At 47.5% G+C, this 20,627-nt stretch overlaps 2 protein-coding genes across 5 annotated transcripts in view; both read left to right on the top strand.

Moving 5' to 3' along the window:
• PRDM11 (PR/SET domain 11) overlaps positions 1-20,050 on the top strand; it is a 49,534-nt gene extending 29,484 nt beyond the window's left edge. Inside the window, exons 6-8 of one of the 3 annotated variants that reach the window (XM_030484066.1) lie at positions 11,274-11,461; positions 14,582-15,232; positions 16,051-20,050. In XM_030484066.1, coding sequence (XP_030339926.1) covers positions 11,274-11,461; positions 14,582-15,232; positions 16,051-18,215 — 3,004 coding nt within the window. In that variant the 3' untranslated portion in view covers positions 18,216-20,050. Of the gene's footprint in view, positions 1-11,273; positions 11,462-13,464; positions 13,834-14,581; positions 15,233-16,050 lie in introns of those variants that run through there. The other 2 variants (XM_030484068.1, XM_030484067.1) reach the window with 2 other exon arrangements.
• On the top strand, positions 1,090-7,795 carry LOC115607160 (myb-related transcription factor, partner of profilin-like). 2 transcript variants are annotated; one of them, XM_030484070.1, is made up of 3 exons: positions 1,090-1,829; positions 2,553-2,971; positions 4,683-7,795. In XM_030484070.1, the coding sequence occupies exons 2-3, from the start codon at positions 2,563-2,565 to the stop codon at positions 5,267-5,269; spliced, it is 996 nt and encodes a 331-aa protein (XP_030339930.1). In that variant the 5' UTR covers positions 1,090-1,829; positions 2,553-2,562; the 3' UTR covers positions 5,270-7,795. The 2 variants fall into 2 exon arrangements, with proteins under 2 accessions (XP_030339930.1, XP_030339929.1); XM_030484069.1 differs by having other exon boundaries at positions 1,090-2,971.
• Positions 20,051-20,627: the final 577 nt, after the last annotated feature.

A 20,627-nucleotide genomic window follows, 5' to 3' on the forward strand; every position in this document is an offset into this window, starting at 1 on the left:
CTTTGCTGGCTCTCCATCATTTCATTACCTTTCTCTCCATCATTTCATTACCTTTCTCTCCATCATTTCATTAGCTTTCTCTCCATCATTTCATTACCATCTTCCCTCCATAAATGAAGCTCCACCAAACAGTATCTCAAGGATGCATTTACATTTTTCCTAGTGAAATGCATCTGTGCACTTAGCTCCCAGCCTGGATCTGAGCAGCATTTCCTACTGGTTTTCCGGCTTTAATCAAGGTTAACAGCTTCCAACGCTTATCCCAGTGGAGGGCAGCAGTGTCAGTGTGATTCATTAAGCAGCAGTGTGACAGCACTGAGGAGAAACCAGAACAACATCTGACAAGGGCCACTTTGCCTTTCTGTAGGTTCTTCTTAGTCTGCAGCCCACAAGCACCTTTCACATGAGTGCATCCCAACCCTTCTGCTGGGCCACAGCAGTGCTGGAAGTCACCTATCTCTGAGGAGGTGCCAGCAGGGCCATCACAAATGTGGAGCAAGTGGGGAAAATGCTTATACCAACCTTTCAGGAAGTATTTTGGGGTGGCTAAAGCCTGTCTGCAAGAGACAGGGCATTCAGCTGAGATTTTAGGATTAAATGTAATTTTTTGGAAGAGGAGGGTCTGAGCTATCCCAGCCAGAGTATATTCCCTAACACTGCAAAGATACTAATAGGTCCCAAATTAAATGAAATCAAAGATGCTATTGCTATTAGGTAGCATAGTAGCACCAAATAGTGCTATTACTATTACATAGCATCTTTAGTTTCATTTAATGTGGGACTGTAAGCAGAAAGAAAGCTAACACATGGAGAAGCCAATAGGTTTTCCCTCCCATGGTATCACTTCGATGTTACAGCTGTTAGGTGTCCTAACCATTAAGATGTCTTATTTCTTGTATGTTACATCTTAACATCCCCTTTAAACATTGATTTTCTAGGCTTGTGGTGGCAGCTTTTGGGGGTGCTTCATATTAACACTGAAGCCTTCTACCTCAGATGACCAAAGAAGTGGTAAATGCCCCATCCTTGGCAGTGTTCAAGGCCAGGTTGGACAGAGCCTTGGGTGACATGGTCTAGTGTGAGGTGTCCCTGCCCATGGCAGGGGGTTGGAACTAGATGGATTTTAAGGTCCTTTCCAACCCTAACTATTCTAAGATTCTGTGAATGTTGTGTTCTCCTCCATAACTCCATGCTGATGTAGATTTCTAGCTGGGAACTTCCATTTAAAATATTAAGAACTACATAATGTGAGGACCAAAAAGATTGACCTCTTTCAAAATAGTTCCCAACATCCCTGGTTTCAATTGTGTGAGATGTGTTAAAGGAAGTCTTTTATAATGGATAGCACTAGAATAACCATTTTTGGCATTTTATTTCCCTCTGCTATCATTCAAATCAAGGCATACACTAAGTTTTCCCAGCAGTTCTGCTCCTCCATGGCCTCTGATCTCTTCCATGCTGTTCTGCATGCTTATACACAGCATTGGCCAGAGTGTGCATTATTCCCCTGTCTGCAGTCCTACCTTGTTTATGTGCTGGATGTTCACATAGTCTGTTTTCTCCTTCTCTATTGAATAGATCCGCCACTGCCTTTCTTCTCCCAATAAAAAGCCATAGTTAGGACTAATGTTTTGTTTATTTTTAAAGTTTCCTTTGACTGTGGCTAGAAGAATTAACACCCTCCGCCTTTGGACAGAACTGCCTGTTCTCAGGATGCTGCTTCGTCTTCTCAATGGGCTGAGGCTACGAGTTGTTGGTTTGAAGCTCCACAAACTGGGTACAGGCTCCTGTCAGCACCAGTGACAGCAAAGCCTAGCCAGGAAAAACAAGTGGGTGGCCTCATTCCTTTTGAGAACAATGGGAAATGACAAACCATTTCTGGGTGGTATAAGAGCTTGCAGTGGAGCAGACGAATGCTGGATGTGCAGTAGTGCTGGTGCTGAAGAAAAGATTTTCCTTAGGAAAATGGTCCCTCAGTCTAGTAGAAATCTCCCTTCCCTGCAAAAAATCCCAATGTGATGTAGCCTCTCCATGACATCCTGCAGGGTTTAACAGAAAGGGATGGTGTAAAAGCTTCCATTGCTTGTTGTGTCAGGCAGAACAATCGGGTACATTTCAGGCCTCTAGATTTCCTCAAGAACCCATTTCTGAGCAATGTCACCTTAGAAGCTAATTCACCACCGTGGTTGTGACTTCTTATGCTTTTTCCTGAGCACAAACTGCAGCAGGTGATGCGAGGCTGTGCTGAAATTCTCACAACTGAGGCAGGGCATCAAAGTGTAAGATTTCATTGTAACTGTAAAGCTGAGGAGGCTCCTTTTACACTAGGGTCGCTTGGTGGTTTTTTCCTTGAGCTTGGGAATTGCTTCTTAAATGGTGTGCCTTTTCCTGGTGCAAGTGAGGAAAACTGAGAGGTTGTTGCGGGCTCGGGGGGGAGCTGGATCCCACCCAACTCCTCTGCCCCAGTGCTGCACTGGCCAAGTGGTTGCTGCAGGGGGATGCTTTGCGCTGATTTCCATTCACATTTACTTTGTGCTTTGTGGGATGTTCAGCCCAAGGAACATGACTGAACGAAAGAGGAAGCCCAAGTTTTCCAAGGAAGAACTGGACATTCTGGTCACTGAGGTGACCCGAAATGAAGCCATGCTGTTTGGGAGGGAGACAATACGTCTATCCCCTGCTGACAGGGACGAGATCTGGGGAAGCATAGCCAGGCAGATCACATCAGTCAGCCAGGTGCCCAGGTCTGTGAAAGACATTAAACACAGATGGGACGACATGAAGAGAAGGACCAAGGACAAACTGGCCTTCATGCAGAGGTCCCTGTCCAGCCCCGGCAGCGCGGGGCGGCCCTCGGCCATCGTCCTGACTGCCCACGAGAGAGCCATCAAGTCCACGCTGCATTCGACACGCCAGAGGCACAGCTTCCGGAGAGCGGATCTGGACATGGTTGACAGCCCGTCAACAACCTGTAAGTATCACTGCCTTAACACCTCTTTGTCTTATGCTTGCATATCTCAGTGTGACACCACAAGAGCGTTGTGTGGTTTGTGAGATGCTGGGTTGCCTTGTCAAGCCAGGTCCTTACTGCTGAGTTTGGTTTCAAGACAGCCTGTTCTGGTGGGGTGTTTGAGATGTGTTGAGGGAAAGCTGTTTCCAAGTTAAGATCATCTTTGTCTGTTTATCTATCCTTTTCCATACTTTCTTCTAAAGGTAGACACTGTTCAGATTCTACTTTCTTAATGGATCATAAGTCTGAACTGATCTTACAAGTGAGGGAGCATCTGTAGTTGAAGTGCAACTACCTCCAGTTTGTGAAGGAGTGTTTGCAAAGGATTAGGAGTTCTTCATCTTGCATGCAACCCCAATAAAACAGCAATGCTATCAAGCTGAGAATCATGTGCCAGTTACTAATGGATCACTGCATGGTAACCATCTTCCAGGAGGGCTGTTGGGGGGGCTCAGTGATCTCTGGTGTTGATGCTCTGAGGCCTGGCCACTAATGATTTCTCACTAGTGTTCTGAAGGCTTAGCACAAGTGCTGTGAAAAAGGTAGATGATGACTCTCTTCTTCCTGGTGCTGCCTTCCAAGTTAATCTTCTTACACCACAACTCTCAGACACCTTCCAGTGCTGAACCACAACCTGCTTTTTGCAGGTTCTTTCCCCAGTTGCATACATACAGTTGTCTTGTGTGGAGGTGCAGCTTCTTGGTCTGTGAGCTTTTAGGGATACAAGGAGAGAAAGAGGAGATAACTTCTTGGGAAGTGAACCAGCTAACACTTCATGGGTGGCGCTGTCCTACCACATTAGGTCTTACATCTGAAGTAATGTTAATGAGAAAGAAGGGCAAAATCTTCAAGAACAAAGTGGGACTTGGTCATTCTTTGCATCTATCTTGAAAGCCAGTTGCACTATTTCAGAGGTAAAATGAATACAGCTTGCGCAAGGAGATAGTGGGCAGTTGCAACAAGTGAAGTATGGTTTCTTCTTACTCTTGCTGTGCCTGCACCTGTGAACTGGCACATCACTAGCTGTTTATCAGGCTAATGAGAACTTCCCCATGGTGTTGTGCTTTGGGTTTGGTTTTGCATCAAGTATACTTGCCCGATTAATACAGTGTCCTGCTGCTGCTACGCCTGACTGCCTGGTTATCCTAGTGATGCCAAGCCACATAGTGGCTTTGCAGTTCAGACTTCATGAGCAGCAAATACTACATCTATGCTTTGCTTAGGGCAGAAGATGTAAGAAATGACATGGGAGCAGGGTTTTGGCATGAGGAACTGAATGTGTGTCAGGGTGTTCTGAGACTGAACCAAAGGCCAGGAGCCTTTGTACCTCCAAAATGGTTTTGGGGAAGGGATTCTTTGCTACTGTCTGAAATGGATTTATGTTCTAGTAATGAACAATGCTGTGTACAGGGTACCTTGGCAGCTTGGATTCCTCCTCGGTTGGCTGGGTTTGCCTGTTCTTGAGGCCTCTTATGGCTAAGCTTGTCACCCAGATGCTAACGTTGCAGCACGTGCATGTTGAGTTACGCATCAGGAGCTACAGGCTTGTCTCAACTGGCAGAGTGGAGGGGAGGGAAAATCCCTTTTTCCATGTGCTTTGAGATGCCGTGAAACAGAAGTCAGAGCTGTGAGGGATTCACATCAATAATCCATGCTTTCTGTTCTATTTAAGCTGATGAAGATGAAGAGATGCCAGGCACTTCTCGGGAACACCGCTTCTCATCGCTGCGGAGGGCCAGGGCAGGAGCCAACCAGCATTCCGGGTCCTCCTTCCTCCACCTTTCTTCCTCCTCGGAGCACTCGGAAGCCGCCAGCCAAAGGCAGGAGCTGCACTGTCCATCCCCACGCACCACCTCGTCCTGCAGACCCCCGCGCTCCCACACAAAGAGCCCTCCCCTTTCCAGCTTCGACCGCCAGCTTCTCCATTCCCACATGCAGCAAACAGACCTGTTCAGGCAGTTCTGCCAGGACCTGGTGGCTGTTCACAGGAACATGGCAGACAGCATGCATGTCATCGCTCAGAACATGGCTAACCTCACCAGCCAGGTTGGCCAGTTGTGCCAGACCCTATCAGAAATCCGGGATGGGGTCCAGGCTTACCGTAGGATACAGGATCCTGGTGTCACGGAGGGCCCTCTGCTGCAAGCAGCTTGCTCAGAACAGCCCCCTGAGCCCAGTGCAGAGTCTAGCCAAGACACCCCAAAACAGACCCCTCCTGCACGGATTACCAGGTCACAGAAGAGAAAATACCATCTTTAGTCTGCATTATATAAAGAAGGGTGCCCCTTCCTTGAGCATGCTCATGTGGCCTCTCCATCTGTAACAGTACGCTGTGAGGAGGGTCAGCAGCTACCCCAACCAGTCCATCCCCCTGCTAGCTAACAGCAGTATGAATTGTGGCAGCTGAATAGTAGGGCTGGCCCTCTGCAATGGCAAAGAGGAATCCTAAATCTTACAGAGCTTGGAATGTAGGACATCATTCTATTCATAGATATTAGGAGTTTTCGCTGGGCTCCCAATGCTTTGAATGCTCTATAAACTAAAAGATACAATAGGAATCATTGTCTTGATCTCTTCTTGTGCCTGTTAAATGTTATTTACTGAGATAGTGTATTACAGAGCTCCCTTTGCAATCAACCCACAAATTTACCCTACTACTGCCTTCCCATCGTCTTCCTGCAAATTATTATATGTACTGTGCAGTCACATCTTTATGGCTCTAGAGACTCTTACTGTCATTATTAGCAGCAGTAATGGGTAATCCAGGGCTTACTGTGGCTTAGGAATAGGTTTGGGGAGAGGGATGTAAAGCAGAGCTTCTGCAGGGAAGGGAAGGAGGCACAACAGTGAGGCCAGGAGGACAAGTCTGGGCTCTCTTGTGGTTTTAGACTGTTGCTATGGCATGTGCCTGGATCCTGCAGTGCCACATGCACTTACATCAGAAAGTTTAATCTTTGCTCCAGTCCGAAACCCCTACCTGCAGTTATTTCATAGTGTGACAACATTTAAAGATAATTGTATCATTATTTCCTTGCATGTTGTAAGCTTCAGTTTTGAACCACCTCACCCTCCTCAAAATGTGAGAGACTGCACAGAAACAAGGAAGGATGTAGGGCTGCCTTCTCACCTTGGGAGCAGTTTGGTTCTGTATTGCTGTAATTCTGTCAACTTCAGTACAGTAACTTTACACCTACTCAGTGTTATTTAGGGTGGGATCTGTACTGTGCTCTCCTCCCATGAAGAGTTTACAAGCTGAATTCACAGCTACGTAGGTGAAAATCTTAGACATGCTGGTTTTGTACTGCTTGCTTTCCCCATACAGCTGCAAGAAAGAACTGTTACAACATAGAACTGCTTTAGTGCTGCATGAGGTTCCCGTGTACAACCCCAGTTCTGAAACTAGGCTTTAATAATGTCACCTCAGGTGGTAGAACGTGGCAGCTTTTTTACATGATGTCTGTCTTGCTTTGATTTGCACAACTGCACCTTCCATCCCTGTAAAACAAAAATGGACTATTAGTTGATCCTATTCTATTCTATTCTATTACCATGATATGCTCCAGCAGGGAAAAGGTCCAAGGTGTTACCCACACACAGTTAGCATGCTGCTGCTCTCCAAGCTGTCCTATTGTATGTGGTGGGTTGCAGGAAATATGAATGCCCATCATCATGCCATGTCTGGGCTACAGACTAGGCCAAAATGTCATATAAACTTCAGCAGGTATTGAACATAGGCAGTGCAGGGTAGCAGAAGGATGGCTTTACATGGTCTTGACGGATCTTCTTGAGTCTGTCCGGACTGCGCTTTGGAAGTATACTGCACTAGCTTCTCTTCCGGGAAGTTCACTGGATGTCTGCTATGTCAGGCGTTCCTGCTTGTCCTTTTTCAGTTGTTCTGTAATTCTAATTCAAGTAATTTATTTTTAGTGTTGTGGTAAAAGGCCTTTGCTTAAGAAAACAGAGGTCTGGCAAGGATTAAAACCTGCTTTCTGAGAAATGACCTGCACTGGTTTCAGGCATATGATGTTCCTCACAGTGCTGTGCCAGACCGGGGCAGTACTCGCTCACCCTCCTCAGAGGATGTAGTTTTACTTCTATTGTAACATGTATATTCTGCAGAAGTCAGTCTCCTTTCAGCTGAAGGGAAGATTGGGAAAGGTGGTGGAAATGGATCTAATTTATGAATCACAAAGAACTGAAATAAAAACAATGATATGTATTAAAGGCTGAGTCCATAGAGTGCTGCTGCTATATATTAGAAGTAGTATTTTATATTTTTATAATACCTGGTCCCTGCTGATGTTCTCCCGTGGATATACTGTGATAGGATTAGTTCCTGACGTGTTGTCCAGGGGGATCCCTTCTGGGAACCCTCAGGTCTGCAGAGGAGGAGGCTCCTGTAGGTGCTGGACGCTGGAGGGAGTTGGTGGTGTTGGTGCCATCAGTTTGCCCATACAGACGTGCTTAGACAAAGAATCCTGGTGGAAGATCCACAGCCTTCCATCCTAAACCCCCAAGGCTGGGCTTTGGTCAGGAGAAAGGACCTTGTGCTGTGAACTGCCTGATGGCTCCCCCAGTTTCCTCTGTGGACTATTACAGATTGGCCCAGCTCTGGGGACGTATCTCCTGCACCCATCATGTTAACTGGCTGTTGAAGTGCCTGTGTCAAAGCAAACTGCTGTGCTCAACCCCAGTATCTCCATGTCTTGTACATGCTGAAAAAGAATTACCTCTTTCAAAGTATTTTTGTTAAGAATGCAATAAATATATAACACTTTTAACACAGCTGCTGAGTCGTTTGTGTCTCTCCTATAAGATCTGCCTGAGCTGGTGATAAGCCTGTCACAAATGCTGGGTCTCCTGGAGGTGCTGGGGTATGGGACCTCATGGCATCTACCTGGGCTGGTGGCAGCTCTCACGTGGCATCTCCTGCCCTGGCTTTGCTTTGGGAAAGGCCAGTGAATGGCCTTTTCCCTGTGGTGCTCTGCCATGGCAGGGCATCAGTGGAGCACCCCCAGAGCCAGCCGGAGGGTGAGCAATAGAGGGGTATGGGGCAGAGCCTGGATGGGGAGGAGCTGGGTGGGCAGAAGCCTGAGCTTCCTCCTCACTACCTTGATGTTTTCCTGGGTGTGCTCACTGGGCCATCCCAAAACCTGGCAATTGGGTGTCCTGAGTGTGCTGCTGGCTGGAGAGGCTATGGGAAAGGGTGGCTGGGTCTGCTCCATCCGTGATCCTGACCCCGCTCCTCCTCCAGGGATCACAGTCCATGGGAAAGCCACTTCACAAACAAGGCTGTGAGCCTCTGCGTGCAGTGCTTGTGTCCTGGGCATCTAAGCCAATCCAGTCCTGCCTCAATCCAGCTTGAGTGTTTGGCATCGGGAGGGGACTGGCTGCTTCCCAGCCTTCACAGGAAGGTTGTTGAGGATGTGAGCGTTGTGGTCTCGGGAAGATGCGTCAGTGAAGGCAGATCCTGTGCTCTGTCCTCAGCAGCAGTTGGCGTCCCTGCCTTGCTGAGCAGGCTGCTGTGTTATGTTGTGACTTCCTTCATCCTCAACGCGTGCTGTGCAGACCTTAGACCAACAGGTGAATTTGGGTTTAATGCAGTCCTTTATAACCTGTGTCGTTTGTGCCTCTGTGGTAACCGGAGCAGCGCTGGTCCCAAAGAGGTTCATTGATGTGGATGATCTCATCCCTCTTTACGTTACCTCAGGGAAGTATCACAGTTGTAAAGCGTCCTCCCTAAGAGCGTAAAGCAGTTACTGGCTGCCAGAAGCAGTGAAGAAACATGTTTGTGACTGGATTATTCCACTACTCTCTGCTAAGGGCTTCCTTCATACCTCCTGATGACATCAGCAGTGCTCTCATCCCGGCTCCCCGATGCTCCGGAGCTGCAGGATGCAGGCAGCAGAGCTGAAGGACACTCCTTAGGCAGAAACTTGGAGGGCTTTACAGGCAGGTTGAGAGCAGCAAACAGGAAAAGCATGCTCATTCTGAATCAAGTACTTCATAATGAAAGTGAGCCCTGTGAGAGCAGTTAACCGTGCTCTCCCCATGCAGAGTTGTGTTTTAGGGGATTTTGTACATCTCACTGCGACTACGCTGGGAATGCACCAGACCATCCTGGCCCCATGAACTCAGTGCCACTGGCTGTGGGGATGTGAGCCCTGTGTGTTACACTGAGGAGTTGTGAGAAACCTCAGGGTGGTAAGTGTTCAAGGTGGCAGTGTTCAAGGCCAGGCTGGACAGAGCCTTGGGCGACATGGTCTAGTGTGAGGTGCCCCTGCCCATGGCAGGGGGTTGGAACTGGATGATCTTCAGGTCCTTTCCAACCCAAACCATTCTATGATTTGATTCTACAATAAATCTGTGCAGGTATCCAGGCTTCTTTGCAGGGGCAGCTTGATCTTGTCATTGCTCTGTTTGGGCGGTGGGATGCAGGACAGACGCAGGGTCTCTCTTTAGCTAGTAGAAGCATCCTGGCATTCTGCTTGGACTAGGGAGAGCATCCTTTAGGATCTCCTGTGCTGTGGGGCACCCAGCTGACCGCAGCACATTGCTGTATCTCGAGGGTCATGTATCTCATGGCTGTATGAATGCCTGATGCACCTTTTGTAGTGATGGCTAACACCCAGAAGTGACAGCCCAGCAGCACTAGCTGTGTGCTGTTGCAGGACCTCCTTCCCACCGCGTTTCTTCAGGCCTCCTTTCCTTCTCAGATACACAAAACTGGTGGTTTAAAAGTGCCTTTTGTGCTCAGAAGTAAAACAAGGGTTAACCAAAGCCAATGTTGGGCTAATTTTGACAGTGCCAGAGCCTGCTGCTTGGATAATGACTGAAGATTGCGGAGCATCCTGCGTAGTTCACATTAGGAAAAATACAGCTGATTGCGCTGTTGCTTAACATTGAAACCAGAACTGCTGGAGCCTTGGGCGGCCTGAGACAATGCAGGCTTGTTTTGGGTGTTTTGTGGGAAGCTTCACTAAGTTCCTGACCTTATGTGTTAGTGTGCTCATGTGCAAATGGGCTTGTGTCTTCTGTGTGTGCATACACATGGCTGGAGAAGGGGAGAGCGTTTGGATTTAAGCCAAAGAGATTCCTGTGAGCTATAAGGGAACGTTTGGGCAAGGGCTAGTAGCAGCAGATGTCAAAGGAGCCATGTGCCACTCGTCTTTGTTAATGTTGCTGCAGCAGGGAGTATATAATGAATACTGAGTAATAGGGGCAAATGGAATATGAGAAGAAAAAAGCTTTTAGCTGTGAACTGTTCAGATCTGCTGTTGGGTTTGTATGTGCAATGATGGGGCCTCCTCCTGGTCCTGGGTGGGTGTTAGGAGCTCATGTTGGTGGCAGCTGGAACCAGTCTTACCAAGCCTTTTTATTGTTCTCTAGCAGGAACACAAGGAGTGTGAGAGCAAATGATATGATCCTAGCTATAGATCTGTCTTAGCAAATGAACAGAAGGCCAGTTGCTTGGAGTGGGAATTAATACATTTGTGCTGAGCTGGAATCTAGCTGTTTTAAATGAGGAAGATAAATCCCATGCCCAGAAGGCAGTCTTCCTGTCAGCACTGCAGGAGATGCCCCAACATAGTGCTGGGGTTTTCACTTGCAGAGCTGTTTGTATTCTGATGTCCCACCCTGCTGAACGCCCAAATGCAAAACCTTCCAGTACTGGCGTGTCCTTGGTTTCCTTTTGTACCATACACATTAGGTGTCCATGTTTCTGTCCTGAGTATCACAATTCTGCTTGTCCAAGATGAGAGAAGCAAAGAAATCTTTAGGTATCTATTAAATTAGGTATCTACTAAAAAAGAAGATGTGTTTGGGAAAAGAGACTGGCTGAGGGATCCTGCCATATTCCAGATGTTCCTGAGAACAAGGGAGGAGTTCCTAGGGTGTGAAATGATGGCAGGGAGTCCAGAAGTCCTTGTTTCCATCACCAGGCAAAGATATGTCTGCCTGTGATATTCTGTGTCACCCTTACTGGCAGATACTCCTTCAGGCTGGATGTATGTCGTCATTGTTGTCCCTTCCACAGCGGAAATGGACCCACTGGCTTAGTGTTCCCTGGGTGTCCGTGCTTGTTGTCCTGTATCTGGCAATTTGCACACCATTACTTATAATTCCATGCTTTCCAGTCTGGCTGTGTTGATGGCTCTCCTTGAAGGTCATTCTGGCTTCATCATGGTTGTCATTCTGGTGCAAGGGGAGGGCACAGGAGAGAAGTTTGTGCTTCACGTCTGCCTTGTCACCTCGCCCTCAGGTACGTGATCATCTCCCGGGAGGAGAGGGAGCAGAACCTGATGGCCTTCCAGCACAGCGAGAGGATTTACTTCCGTGCCTGCCGTGACATCCGCCCTGGGGAGAAGCTGCGGGTCTGGTACAGTGAGGATTACATGAAGCGGTTGCACTGTATGTCCCAGGAGACCATCAACAGGAATCTCACAAGCGGTGAGTCCCTTCCCTTTCCACCCTTCTCCCCCCATCCCCTTGGGCTGCCGCTCTTGTTGGACCATGTGTGGTAGGTGAAGTAGGTGATGCGCAGGCTAGGTGAGGAGAGATGCATTTCTAGATGCAGAGCACCTACAGGGGAGAGTCCCCAGCTCTGTATGGCATGGATGGATGGGTGGATGGATGGATGGATGGATGGATGGATGGATGGATGGGTGTACAAGAAGAATAAGATAATCATGGCCATGGACATCATGAAAGAAAGATTTGTGCTGTGTTGTGTCATGTCTTGTGTCATGTTGTGTCATGTTATGTGCATGCTACAAGGGCCTGATACAAAGCCCAGGGATCACAGAGCTCCTCTAACACAAGACTTTCCAGCCTGAAGATTGCCAAGCTGGAGATCCCACAGACAGCATTAGGTTTTTCCTCTGAACACGCTGCTTCCTCTGGCTCCTTGAGCAGCCTGTTTTGGGGGGCTCCATCTGGTTTTGTGTGCATAAGAAAGAGAGATCTCCTTGGTGTGTTTGTATGTCCATTTTCCTCGCTTAATTTATCTCCTCTTTCTTCAGAGAGATAATTTGGGATCAGCGCGACATCAGCTAGAGACTCCTTAGTCTCACAACCTTAGAGTGCGTGTACAACATACAGGAGGCTTTGTTCTTGTCACACTGATTCCTCCCTGGATAAAAATTGTTATCTTAAAGAGTAGCCATTTTGGAACAAACCCAGCGGTCCTTTAGATCAGTGTAATGTCAGCAATGTAGGAAGCTTTAGAGGAAGGCAAAAACTCTTAATGCGTCTGTTCATCTATATAATGCTGATACCTGAAGTTAATTAAGGGCATTTCTTTCCAGGCCTACCCACAGAATGGCAGGGCCTCAGAGGGGCAGCCACACCAGATATAACTTTCTATTTAAGATTCCCATGTATATTATTACACAGCTGCTTTGCTGCCTTGACTTGGTAAAAGGTGTCTCCTCTTTAATCATGGGGTGGACCAGATGTCCTGAAAAAGCTGGTTATCCTCTCTCACCTTAGAGTTACTATGCACTTGCAGTGTTACATCTTGATGGCTGTACTTGGGCAATCCCCACTTCTGAATTAACGTTGGTGTGAATGTGGTTTTCTATGTTAATGAACATCACTGAGTGATTAGGTCCAGGCTGCAGTGATTTTGCTGCATGCGTTAGTGGTCCAGAGGGCTTAGTACTTAGTACGGCAAGACAAGGACTGTGTCCTTGAAGCTGCTGCTCTGGAGGGGCACCAAGGCTGTGAGCTCCTGCTGTGTCACACAGACGTGCCTTTAGTCATGGTTTGTCATGGTTTGAAATGTTAACTCACGGCCTGCTCTGTGCTACTAGTGCAGTGAAGATCTGCCTCTGGGCTCACCAGGACCTGCCATACCACACACTCAGGCAGAAATCTCTGTGGCTGTGGAGAACGTCCTAGGAGCATCCTGGCATCTCAGTGAGCTCATCATCTGGCAAGCTGGGCTCAGCCTGTGTTCCCAAAAGGAGTGCAGGGATGTTGTTAAACAGAGCATCACTTGTGCCATTATTTAACGGAGCATCACTTGGGCCATTGCTAGAATTGCAAGAGACATCACCACCTCAGCTGGGAGGGCACTGGGAGGTGGTCAGGGAGCAGCACCAAAACTTCTGGAGTCACTTTCTGTTTAACACGCTTCAAATCCCTTGCAGATGAGCCTGTCATGTGAAGTGGCACACTTTAAGCTCACAGAAAAACTACATGGTCCCCAGGTTTTGTTTCTGTCGGTAGTTTCTGACCTGCCTCATCAATGGAGTTGAGACCAGTAATGTGAGGGATCATCTTGTGATTTCTAGCTTTTCCATAGGCCTGAACCACTTGGGTGGTTGGGGGAAAAAAATCACTGGGAAAGAAGAATCCATTCTCTAAACCCCTACCTCTGCCAATAGTTGTTATAGTCCGTAACAGGGGAAATACAAAGACACAGGCTCAAAGCTTTGCCCATAGAAATTCTCATCAATGTGTTGAAAATGAGATCTGTTGTTACAGATTCGCTCCAGAAGAGGCTGGGATTGCCAGCCAGCATCCAAACCCAGTGCAAAATCCCTGCCTTTCGGGCCAGCCCTTTTTTACAGTGCCTTACTCTAACTGTTTCAAGTCTTGCATCTTTTCTGCATTCATAGCATTGCTCTCCTTAGAGAGGGAATGGTAGCTTTTGCTCCGTAACAATTATGAAAGCATGAATACACTTTAAAAGCAAACAAAACCAAAAATCAGCATAAAGCAGCGTCTTGTTTGGGAAGCCATCAATGCTTGAAGTTATTTACAAGATAGAAGAATGATGGAAATTGAGCCAAACCTATCGTCTTTTGAATTTCCAGGTAAGGAAATCTGGCTATTCCATTTATTTTAAGCAATTAATAATTTGTATGAGGTTGCTTTTATTCTTTTTATTTTCATTTTATCATTGAATGGCCACGCTCTTAGACTCCACTGATGCCCCATCCTTGGAGGGCATTCACCCGTTGTAGCTCAGTTGGCAATGAGTACCTTTGGGGTTTAAGAGCGCAGGTTGTTTTTTACTCCTTTACCTTTGCGTTTCTGGAGCAGCCTCCAAACTGAACGAGAGTAAAGGGGCTTGCAAACTTAGTGCCATGGTTGTCATGAAATGGTCCAAATCTCTCACTGCACTGCTGTACACTTGATACCTTTTACCAAGTCAAAACAGGCACAGGTCTTCCAGCCAGCCGAAATGGCGCTTGGGCTCTGGGCGTTAGGTTCCACCACAATCAGTCATTCACCTCGTAGTCCTCTTCCAGCGCAGGTTGGTTACACCTTTAGGTTAAACAAGCTGCCTGTAGTTGCTCTTCTCTTTAAAGTGTGTGGGTTCTACTCCGCTGTGGCTGCCCAAAACTGTCTCTGTTTTTGCAGACGTGCCCATTAGCAGGGCTCCTTCCTCTCACAAGCCTTGGTTTCCACTGGGTTGTGTCAGTTCCCTGGTTTGGAACGCAACGTGCAGACCTGCAGTGGTTCAGCCTGCCTTTTTGTTCTATTTTCTATTTGAGTTTTAGATTGAGGGATGTTGCTGGGTTCCCGGTGATAATCCCCACCCCTCGCTTTCCTTTCTAGGAGACAAAAGGTTACAGAGGGAAAAGTCGGAAAAGAATGTGGAGAACCAAGAGGATGCAAGGGGGCCGCTCCAGCTCACCACCTTAAAGCAAGGGAAGAGCCCCTACAAGCGCAGCTGTGACGAGGGGGAATCCCACCCCCAAACAAAGAAGAAAAAGATTGACCTCATCTTCAAAGACGTCCTGGAGGCTTCTTTGGAGTCTGCCAAATTCGAAGAGAACCAGTTAGCAACGAGTACACCGCTTGCCATCAGGAAAGCATCTAAATACCAGGCTGAAGACATCTTTGAGCGGTGTGGCAGTGCCATGCAGCATGGCTCCCTGGGCCTCAGCAGAAACCGGAGCGAGGGGGAATGGAAGGTCCCTCATGGTTCCTCTTTCAGCTCCACCAAAGAGGTGGGAATCCTCGAAGATGAGGAAGAAGAGCCTTTGTCACTCAAAGCAGACAGCCCAACGGAGCTGTCGCTGGCCTCTGCACAAGGCAACTCCCACGAAATCCCCACCACCTCCTTCTGCCCCAACTGCATCCGGCTGAAGAAGAAGATCCGGGAGCTGCAGGCTGAGTTAGACATGCTGAGATCTGGGAAGTTACCCGAGCCACCCGTGTTACCGCCCCAGGTACCCGAGCTCCAAGAATTCTCAGACCCCACAGGTAAGCCTTGCCGAGTAACAGCGTTCTCCAAACCCTGCCTAAGGAGAGTAGTGAGATGCCTGTGTGCTGTGTACCCATCTAAAGCATTTTGCTCTGAGTATTCAGGTGAACACGTTGGTTCCATGGAAGGTTCGCTGTCAGGTTTTGTGACCGGGTGGGCCAGGAGCTGACGCTGTGGGCACAGTGGGAAACACAGTCTTGGGAAAGACTCTGTATGACAACTTGCTCTTTGTTGCCATTGTAATCGATAATGCACTGCCAATAAAAAAGACATTCCATTGCAGACAGTTTGTTTGCTGTATTTTTGATGCCTTCTCTTCCAGCGGAAGCCCCTCCGCAGTGCCTCACAGGCTACCAAGCAAGTCTGAATGACTGTGGTAACACTGAAATGTGTGCTCTTTGTGTATGAAATGATGTCCCGCTGTGCCCCTTGTTGGAAAGCCCTCTCTGTTCCCTCCATTGCCTTAACACAACCATGTGTCCCTTTCTGAAGATACATTTCATTTCCTCCAGGAATGTGTTGTTGAGCAGCCAGGAACCTTCACCAAAGGGAATATGTGGGTCATACCATGTATTGTGCAAGTGGCCAGGATGTAGTGTCTTTTCTTGCTGTCCATTGTGGCATGTTAGAGACAAGTTCATATGCAGGAACAGTGACTTATTTTCCCTTCAAATTCTACCTGTAGTGCACTGTGAGGGCAGGAGAGGGCAGGTTGTGGCCACCTCATCAGGCAATGCTCTACTGCCACCAGCAGGATGCTTCTCTAGCTCAGCAACTTTCTAAATACCTTTTCTGTTTGTTTCTGTTCTTGTTACAGCTTCAGAAAGCATCATCTCTGTTCCCACCATCATGGAGGACGATGACCAAGAGGTAGATTCTGCTGATGAATCCGTTTCCAATGACATGATTGCTGCTACAGATGAGCCTTCCAAGATGTCTTCTGCGACAGGCCGGAGGATACGGCGGTTCAAGCAAGAGTGGCTTAAAAAGTTCTGGTTTCTGCGGTACTCCCCGACACTGAATGAAATGTGGTGCCACGTCTGCAGGCAGTACACAGTGCAATCCTCTCGGACTTCAGCCTTCATCATTGGCTCAAAGCAGTTCAAGATACACACAATAAAGCTTCACAGCCAGAGCAACCTCCACAAGAAGTGCCTGCAGCTTTACAAGCTCAGGATGCACCCGGAGAAGACAGAAGAGATGTGCCGGAACATGACCCTGCTCTTCAATACAGCCTACCACTTGGCCCTGGAGGGCAGGCCCTACTATGACTTTCGGCCTCTGGCAGAACTGCTGAGGAAGTGTGAGCTTAAGGTGGTGGATCAATACATGAACGAGGGAGACTGCCAGATCTTAATCCACCACATCGCCCGGGCTCTTCGAGAGGACCTGGTTGAACGCATCCGACAGTCCCCCTTCCTCAGCATCATCCTGGATGGGCAGAGTGATGACCTGCTTGCAGACACCGTGGCGGTTTATGTGCAGTACACAAGCAGTGATGGGCCTCCGGCAACAGAATTCCTGTCTCTTCAGGAACTGGGCTTTTCTACAACAGACAGTTACCTCCAAGCATTAGACAGGGCTTTTTCCAGCCTGGGAATACGACTGCAGGATGAGAAGCCAACTATTGGTTTGGGAGTTGATGGTGCTAACGTTACCGCCAGCCTGAGAGCCAACTTGTTCATGACAATCAGAAAGACCTTGCCCTGGCTTCTCTGTCTCCCCTTTATGGTACATAGGCCACACTTGGAAATTTTGGATGCAATCAGTGGGAAGGAACTGCCGTGCCTGGAGGAGCTAGAAAACAACTTAAAGCAGCTGCTCAGTTTCTATCGTTACTCTCCCCGACTCATGTGCGAGTTGAGGGTCACTGCAGCCACTCTGTGTGAGGAGACCGAGTTCTTGGGGGACATTCGAGCAGTGAAGTGGATCATCGGGGAGCAGAACGTGCTCAACGCTCTCATCAAGGATTACCTTGAGGTTGTGGCCCATCTCAAAGATGTCAGCGGCCAGACCCAAAGGGCGGACGCTTCTGCCATTGCCTTGGCCCTCCTGCAGTTTCTGATGGACTACCAGTCGATTAAACTCATCTACTTCCTGCTGGATGTGATTGCTGTGCTTTCACGTCTCGCCTACATCTTCCAAGGGGAATACCTTCTTGTGTCGCAGGTGGATGATAAGATAGAGGAGGCCATCCAGGAGATCAGCCGGCTTGCAGACTCGCCCGGGGAGTACTTGCAGGAGTTTGAGGAAAACTTCCGTGAAAGCTTTAATGGCATTGCTGTGAAAAACCTACGAGTGGCTGAAGCCAAATTCCAGTCGATCCGAGAAAAGATCTGCCAGAAGACCCAGGTGATCCTAGCCCAGAGGTTTGATTCCCGTAGCCGGACATTTGTGAAGGCCTGTCAGGTATTTGACCTTGCAGCTTGGCCCAGAAGCACTGATGAGCTCATGAGCTATGGGAAGGAGGATATGGTACAGATATTTGAGCACTTGGAGACGGTCCCATCCTTTTCCAGAGAGGTTTGCAGAGAGGGGATGGACACCCGCGGGAGTCTGTTGATGGAGTGGCGAGAACTCAAGGTGGATTATTATACCAAAAACGGTTTTAAAGACTTGCTCAGTCACATTTGTAAATACAAACAGAGATTCCCCCTCCTCAATAAAATAGTTCAGATCCTCAAAGTCCTTCCCACCTCATCGGCCTGCTGTGAGAAGGGGCGCGCTGCCCTGCAGAGAGTGCGCAAAAACAACCGGTCCCGGCTCACGCTGGAGCAGCTCAGTGATCTTCTGACCATTGCTGTTAACGGGCCGCCCATTGCCAACTTTGATTGCAAAAGGGCACTAGATAGTTGGTTCGAGGAGAAGTCGGGCAATAGCTACGCTCTGTCAGCTGAAATGCTGAGCAGGATGTCGTCCCTTGATCAGAAGCCGATGTTGCAGAGCATGGACCACGGCTCTGAGTTTTACCCCGATATTTAGGAAGGAATGCCTCAGATCAGAAAGCTGTTGAATAATTTTTTTAATCTATACTCTAAACTTTGATATATTATATAAAGTATATATATATTATCTATATTAAGGAGAAACCCACACTGAAAGTTTAAAAGTTAAGACGATGTGCGTCTGATAGAAGCTAAGCAGAGTTTTAAAGAATAAGACAACGTTTAGACTTTTACTGGTGTCTCCAACCATGGCAGCTGCAGTGTAGGTGGCAACATTTCATTCTTTAGAAGCATGTGCTGGGGCCATACTCTACATGTTCAAACCTAACTCACTATAAGCTAGACAACGGGTCTTTGTCAGCCTCATCCTCCCGGCGGTTTCTTTTGTATGTGTGTTGTTGTTGGATTGGGTTTTTTTTTGTTGTTTTGTTTTGGGGTTGGTTGGTTGGTTGGTTGTTGGGTTTTTTTTTTCCTCCTCAGTTTTAATCTCTGCCTCTCTTTCCGTTGTTCAGTCCAGTTATTGAGCCATTTGAGCCTTTTGTTGACAACCTTTTGTTCTGATTTCTGACAGAGCATCCCGTGCGTTTCTGTTGTCTCCAGTTCTCCAGCTCCATCCAGTTCTCTTGGCTGAGTGGGAGATGTCTTCACTCATAGAGATTACTGGCAGGAGGGAGAGGCTGGGGATGTGATTTTGGGTTTTTCTTCTGATTTAGCAACAAAACTGTGATGCCTCTTTCTCAGTTCTCCTTACTTTTGGGCTGTAGAGTAATACTTGGCTTTCAGCTCCTTTTATGATTACAGTAGTACCAGTCTATCATGCATATATTATAACATGATGTCATGTGCAGACTATAAAATAGCAAAATAGAGAAGGCAGGGGGAAATTTTTTGCATTTATATTTTTATATTGTAGGAGATAAATATATATATATATTCAACTATTCATTCAAAAACCAGGGCTGCTGTGGAAGCTAGACAGCCAATGAGTCAAGAGCCATCCATGGGCTTTGAGATTCAAAGGCTTAAAAAATTATATTCTAATTTACATTATTTATACTATGTCTTTATAATCCTAGATTGTTGTGGGGGGTTTTGTTCTGTTTCCTTTTGTTTTCGTTTGGAATGACTGAAAGAAAAACCTGCTGCGGTTTGGTGGCAGGAGCTATCAATGCAAGATTATCTTGGATTATATTCATGTGATGATGTTCTACAAAGGTTCACGTATTCTCTTGTGACCAAGGTAACATGTTCCACAGCACAGCAGACTGATGACAGCAGGAAGAAGGGGTTGCTCTCCTTCTTCCTGTGAAATACTTCTTCCTTTCTTGAAGGGATGCGGAGCCCAGCTGAAATGTGAATGGGGGACTTGCACCTTCCATCACATAGAGATTGTTCTGTGGGCTTGGGGTTCTTCTTTGTTTTATTCTTTTACAGTAAACGAGCTCCAGGTATTCACACAATATCACTTCAGGTTAGAAAAGCAAAAAAAAAAAAAAAGAAAAAAAAGAGAAAAATTAACCAAAAAAACCAACCCCACGCAAACAAAAAGGTGCAAAAACTCCACAGATGCTAGTGCCTTGCCCTGCTGATGTGGCATGGACAGCACCAACCTGACCAGATCATCGTGGGGGTGAGAACATGTTGTCCAGAAGGTGCCTGACATGTTCTCACTCCCCAGAGGGATGAGCTTTGTGCCAAGCTGTGTTGTTTGGAAACATGATGGTGGTATCAGCAACACTGAACCTTTCCTTTCTCCTGTTACCCCCCTGCCCTTGGTCTTGGTGCTAAGATATCTCTAGAACCGTTGCTGCTAGTTGATAGCTTTTCATTTATATAAATATATATATATAAAATATTATTTTATTTTTTAAACTTTTTTGTTTGTTTTCAATGGAGATGTAGCATGTTTGGAACCGATCTCTCTCGGAGTCACTTTCACTGCCAGGGTTCACGCACTGTCTTCCCCGGGAAAACACGCACTTCTACCTAGGTCTTGCTCACCTCCTGCTAAACCCCTTCGCCCCCAGCAAAACCACACAGCCAGCATTGGGCAGAGGCATGTGGCCAAGCCACTGTGGACTGGCTCAGCTTTCAGATCCCATGGGAACAGCTAGACTGGTGTTGGTCAGAGCTTTGGAAGCGTTTCCCCTCTATCCCTATGGGACTGAGCCTGCCCGAAGCACTAGTGGTGGCCGATCTTTGTGTCCTGACTCTGCCTCTTTTGCTGTAAAATGGGGCCAGATGGTCCAAGGGGTGTAGAGCAGACCCCACATACCTTCCGTAGCACTTACTCCCTGTCCCCTCTGCCTTACCTCAGATGGCAACGTCGGGAGCTAGGTCAGGGCATCGCACCATTGCGGAGCAGGGGCATCGATATGCAACACCTAGCAAGCAAAATAATATGGTGGTGTTTGCATTTCCTTCCCTACAAATGATGTGATCAAATCGA

The sequence above is a fragment of the Strigops habroptila genome, chromosome 4 (genome assembly GCF_004027225.2).
Source record: "Strigops habroptila isolate Jane chromosome 4, bStrHab1.2.pri, whole genome shotgun sequence".
Taxonomy (NCBI): domain Eukaryota; kingdom Metazoa; phylum Chordata; class Aves; order Psittaciformes; family Psittacidae; genus Strigops; species Strigops habroptila.